The sequence below is a fragment of the Penaeus vannamei genome, unplaced genomic scaffold, assembly GCF_042767895.1.
Source record: "Penaeus vannamei isolate JL-2024 unplaced genomic scaffold, ASM4276789v1 unanchor306, whole genome shotgun sequence".
Taxonomy (NCBI): Eukaryota; Metazoa; Arthropoda; class Malacostraca; order Decapoda; family Penaeidae; genus Penaeus; species Penaeus vannamei.
The window spans coordinates 2,030-7,500 of NW_027213310.1; the positions used below are offsets into that span (position 1 = coordinate 2,030).

Sequence of the window (5,471 nt, forward strand, 5' to 3'; positions counted from 1 at the left end):
TCTGCGTTTGTTTTTTTTTTTTTTTTTTTTTTTTTTTTTTTTTTTTTTTTTTAATGGGCTTATGGGACGTAAACGCTTCTATTGTTATGAAGATTTTATTATGCAATGGGGACAGCGGAGAAAGGGAACGGATAAGAAGAAGGAGAGGAGGAAGAAGAGGAAAAGGAAGTAGAAGAAAAAGAAGACTAAGAAAATCAATACATGCAACAAACGATGATAATAAGAGCAACAATGACATAAGTCCTTTTAGTCCTTTCACCAGTCCTCTTAAAATCAACATTGAATTCGATCTCCCAAGCAGTGAAAATCGCCACATTATATTGAAATCAAGGGCGTCATTCACAAGCGATCGAGCGGACTAATCCCGCGGGGTCTGCGTTGGGCAGGAGGAATGTTCTCAATTAGTGAAGTCGCCCCTACAAAGTTCAGGCGAGGGGGTGCCATAGGTGACCGTTTTCTCTTTTTTCCTTAATTGTGTTTTTTTTTTTTTTTTTTTTTCTTTCTCTTGTTCAATTTCTTTTTCTGTCACTGTATGTCTCTCTCTCTATCTTCTATCTCTCTAATTCTGTTTCGCTCTTTCTTTCTCTATCTATTCATATAGGCCTACCCATCTATTTATCTATGAATATATATATATATATATATATATATATATATATATATATATATATATATATATATATATATATATATATATATATAATGTATGTATATGTACATATATATATTTAAATATATGCGTGTGTGTGTATTTGCGTGTGCGTGTGTGTGTTTGATGCATTGCATATAATGAAATAATAATAATAATTATAAAATTGTGGAACTAATGTTATTTTTTATTGAACTTTCGAGACACGTGGAGGCCAGATTTCCCTCTTCCAGCGTTGCCAACATCCAAAGAGGCCGAATAAGATCGAATATATTGATATAATTCCACACCGTCTAAGGTTTACAATATTTTTTGTGATCACCATACTAAAAATATATATAACAATAACCTTAATCACGAGATAATGAAATACCAAACATATGATAATAAATATCTTCAATAGATTAGAACAGCTACTCAGGGGTAAGTAGGAATAAAAAATAAAAAATAGAGAGAATGAGAAAATGTCTGTCTATATATATATATATATATATATATATATATATATATATATATATACAAACGTACAAATATCAACCAAGTATATATAAGATATATATAAGGTCTTTACCTCAAGATGACCTCGATCGCTTCCTAAACAAGATATGTGATGAAAAACTAAAGGTTTTTAATTGGCTTTGCCCTCAGCCTATGCGCCGTCCTTACCACGGCCCAGTCCGTGCCGCTTACGCTACCTGCAGGGAGAAATGGGGAGGGGAAGGAAGACATAAAGAGCACAGGGTATAACGTAAAATTAACACAAGGCGAGATCTATGCCTTGTCTTGGTGTTCTGAGATTATCTAAGATTTCAAAAGGCATCATGTCCGAACACTTGGTATGAGCATCGGTCACTTCATTGACGAACACGCCTCCGATCGCCTCCAGAAGATGTACTCCAGTCTCGATGAGGAGTCAAGGAAGGCGAAGCTCCAGGCTATCAGTCGTCAGCTGATGGACCTCGTGGATAGCATCGAGGAGCCCGGAGTGGAGGAAGCCGTCGCCCAGGAGGAGGAGCCCGGATCGGAGGAAGCCTCGGAGGAGCTTGCCCAGGAGGAGGAGCCCGGATCGGAGGAAGCCTCGGAGGAGCTCGCCCAGGAGGAGGAGCCCGGATCGGAGGAAGCCTCGGAGGAGCTTGCCCAGGAGGAGGAGCCCGGATCGGAGGAGCTCGCCCAGGAGGAGGAGCCCGGATCGGAGGAAGGCTCGGAGGAGCTCGCCCAGGAGGAACCCTCGGAGGAGCTCGCCCAGGAGGAGGAGTCCGGATTGGAGGAAGCCTCGGAGGAGCTCGCCCAGGAGGAGGAGTCCGGATCGGAGGAAGCCTCGGAGGAGCTCGCCCAGGAGGAGGAGCCCGGATCGGAGGAAGCCTCGGAGGAGCTCGCCCAGGAGAAGGAGCCCGGATCGGAGGAAGCCTCGGAGGAGCTCGCCCAGGAGGAGGAGCCCGGATCGGAGGGAGCCTCGGAGGAGCTCGCCCTGGAGGAGGAGCCCGGATCGGAGGAAGCCTCGGAGGAGCTCGCCCAGGAGGAGGAGCCCGGATCGGAGGAAGCCTCGGAGGAGCTCTCCCAGGAGGAGGAGCCCGGATCGGAGGAAGCCTCGCTCTTCCACTTCATTCCTCCTAGGACGAAGTGGAGGGTCATCCAGGCCCACTTCCAGGAGCCCGGATCGGAGTAAGCCTCGGAGGAGCTCGCCCAGGAGGAGGAGCCCGGATCGGAGGAAGCCTCGGAGGAGCTAGCCCAGGAGGAGAAGCCCGGATCGGAGGAAGCCTCGGAGGAGCTCGCCCAGGAGGAGGAGCCCGGATCGGAGGAAGCCTCGCTCCTCCACTTCGTTCCTCCTAGGACGAAGTGGAGGGTCATCCAGGCCCACTTCCAGGAGCCCGGATCGAAGTAAGCCTCGGAGGAGCTCGCCCAGGAGGAGGAGCCCGGATCGGAGGAAGCCTCGGTGGAGCCCGGATCGGAGGAAGCCTCGGAGGAGCTCGCCCAGGAGGAGGAGCCCGGATCGGAGGAAGCCTCGGAGCTCGCCCAGGAGGAGGAGCCCGGATCGGAGGAAGCCTCGTAGGAGCTCGCCCAGGAGGAGGAGCCCGCATCGGAGGAAGCCTCGGAGGAGCTCGCCCAGGAGGAGGAGCCCTGATCGGAGGAAGCCTCGGAGGAGCTCGCCCAGGAGGAGGAGCCCGGAACGGAGGAAGCCTCGCTCTTCCACTTCGTTCCTCCTAGGACGAAGTGGAGGGTCATCCAGGCCCACTTCCAGGAGCCCGGATCGGAGTAAGCCTCGGAGAAACTCGCCCAGGAGGAGGAGCCCGGATCGGAGGAGCTAGCCCAGGAGGAGGAGCCCGGATCGGAGGAAGCCTCGGAGGAGCTCGCCCAGGAGGAGGAGCCCGGATCGGAGGAAGCCTCGGAGGAGCTCGCCCAGGAGGAAGCCTCGGAGGAGCTCGCCCTGGATCCGTAGAGTCTACGTCGGGAACTCAACGCACTTCAGCATGACCTCTCACAAATAGCTCAACTCAAAGAGGAGAAGCTAGAACAGTTGAGAAAGGTCATGCAGAAATTGCATTGGTTCACCAAATGACGTGTGCCTCCCGTGACACAGCTCGTGTCACCTTGAGGAGGAGAGAGGGGAAGAGGAGAGAGGGAGGGAAGAGATATAATATAATAGAATAGAATATCACAATCATATTTGATAATGATAATAATAATTATTGATATTTGATAATAATATGATAACATACACACACACACACATATATAGTGTATATCTATATCTATCTATCTATCTATCTATCTATCTATCTATCTATGTATATATATTCCGCGCGTTATATAAGCCCGACGCGCTGGCCGACCAAGAATGTCGGCTCGGTCGGAGATGGAACTTGTACATCATATCTTTATCCTCCTCTTACACTCTTAGTTGGGAGTGGAGGGGGGGTCTGGATTTTGGATCACACACACACACACACGTAAGGGAAGAGAGGGAAAGAAAAAGAGAAGAAGAAGGAAAGGGAGGGACTGAGAGGGAGAGGGAGGAGGAAGAGGGAAAGAGGTAGGGGTGATAAATGAATAAATAAATAAATATATATATATATATATATATATATATATATATATATATATATATATATATATATATATATATACCTCACCCCTACCTATATATATATATATATATATATATATATATATATATATATATATATATATATATATATATATATATATACCTTATTTTATATATATATATATATATATATATATATATATATATATATATATATATATATATATATATATATAATGTATATATAAATTACGTGTGTGCGTGTGTGTGTAATCCAAAATCCAGACCCCCCTCCACTCCCAACTAAGAAGTGTAAGAGGAGGATAAAGAGAAGAAAAAGGAGAAGATGAAGAAGAAAGGAAAAGAAGAAGAGGAGAGGATCGATATCTAAAGCGAATAAAGCGAATAATCTGCAGCCGGAGGGGGGAAAGAGGGAGAGGGGAATCGATAAGAGGGGGAAGAGGGGGACGAAGGGAGAAAGGGGAAAGAGGAGGGAGATTACAAACTCAGCCTGGCCACCTCGCTTCGTTCCGTCGACTCTACACCTGTTATACACTTAAACCGATCACGGATTTATTGTACATGTGTGGAATTTTTGTGTATATATAGAAGTTTAATATAATTGGTGAAAGTGAAATATTTGTTTATTCTGCCCTGATAATCTATTCCCAGAGGATAAAAAGAGGTTAATTGCACATAATAACTGATAAAAGCAAAGAAACCACGGACACTATATTATAAAAATGGATTACATATACACACTGAAACATACACCGCCATTCCCCCCCCCCCCCCCACACACACACACACATATACATACGTAAATGATTTCTTAGAACCACTGTCAAAATTCTCCATCTGACACACTTTCCGCAGATTATTCTTAGTTTACTTTATTTTTTTTATTCGAATTGTTCTTCTGACTAGAAAAATTCCAAAAAACTGTTCTTGTGATTATAAAAGGAAAGGAAGTGAGAAAGATGGCAATAGAAAGCAGAGGTGCGAAAACTATAAACTTTAAATGAATAGAAAGAGGAAGAAGAATAAGAAGACATAGGAGATTGAGAAATATAGATGAAAAAAGTGTGAAAGACTGAACGACAGAAAGGGAGAAAGAAAAATAGGAGGAAACAGCACGAAAAAAGAAAGCGAAATGGAAAGAACGAATGAAATATAATATATATATATATATATATATATATATATATATATATATATATATATATATATATATATATATATATATATATATAAAGACCGGGCGTGTCCAAAGCAGGTGAGAATCTTGGAAGAATGGCATGTTACAAAGGGTAGATTGCACAGGGAGGATAATGGTTACAAGTCAAAAAAGTTAAGGTGTGTTGTGAGAATATAAAAGCTTGCCCGCGTCCATTTTCACCCACATAAACATCTTCACTCTTTTGCAAATATTCTCTTAAACAATCTATTCAACCTGTTTCTCGGCCACGTCTGTACTCCACATCCTCATCAAAATATGGCTCTCTCGTTACTTATTTAGGGAATTTACACATAGGTTTTTATAATTCGACAATAGTTCTTCATATAATTCTTATATTAACGATCTCGGTGGCAAACAATCTAACCGAAAATCAATAATTTATCAAAGATTTAGACGTGTAAGTGGAAATACAGATAGTTCATTAAGATATATTCCTTGGAATCTTTGCTTACATTTCAGCACTATATTTGCCAAGATATTTTCTTATGTACTGAGGCACCTTTTCTATTAGTATTAACCGTTAAGGGGCCCTCACA

The 5,471-nt window shown here is 43.5% G+C and overlaps 1 protein-coding gene across 1 annotated transcript; it reads right to left on the reverse strand.

Moving 5' to 3' along the window:
• Window positions 1-1,403: 1,403 nt before the first annotated feature.
• Window positions 1,404-4,553, reverse strand: LOC138860944 (uncharacterized). Its single transcript, XM_070119526.1, has 3 exons — window positions 4,516-4,553; window positions 1,982-3,074; window positions 1,404-1,550 (listed from the first exon to the last, which is right to left on the reverse strand). The coding sequence occupies exons 1-3, from the start codon at window positions 4,551-4,553 to the stop codon at window positions 1,404-1,406; spliced, it is 1,278 nt and encodes a 425-aa protein (XP_069975627.1).
• Window positions 4,554-5,471: the final 918 nt, after the last annotated feature.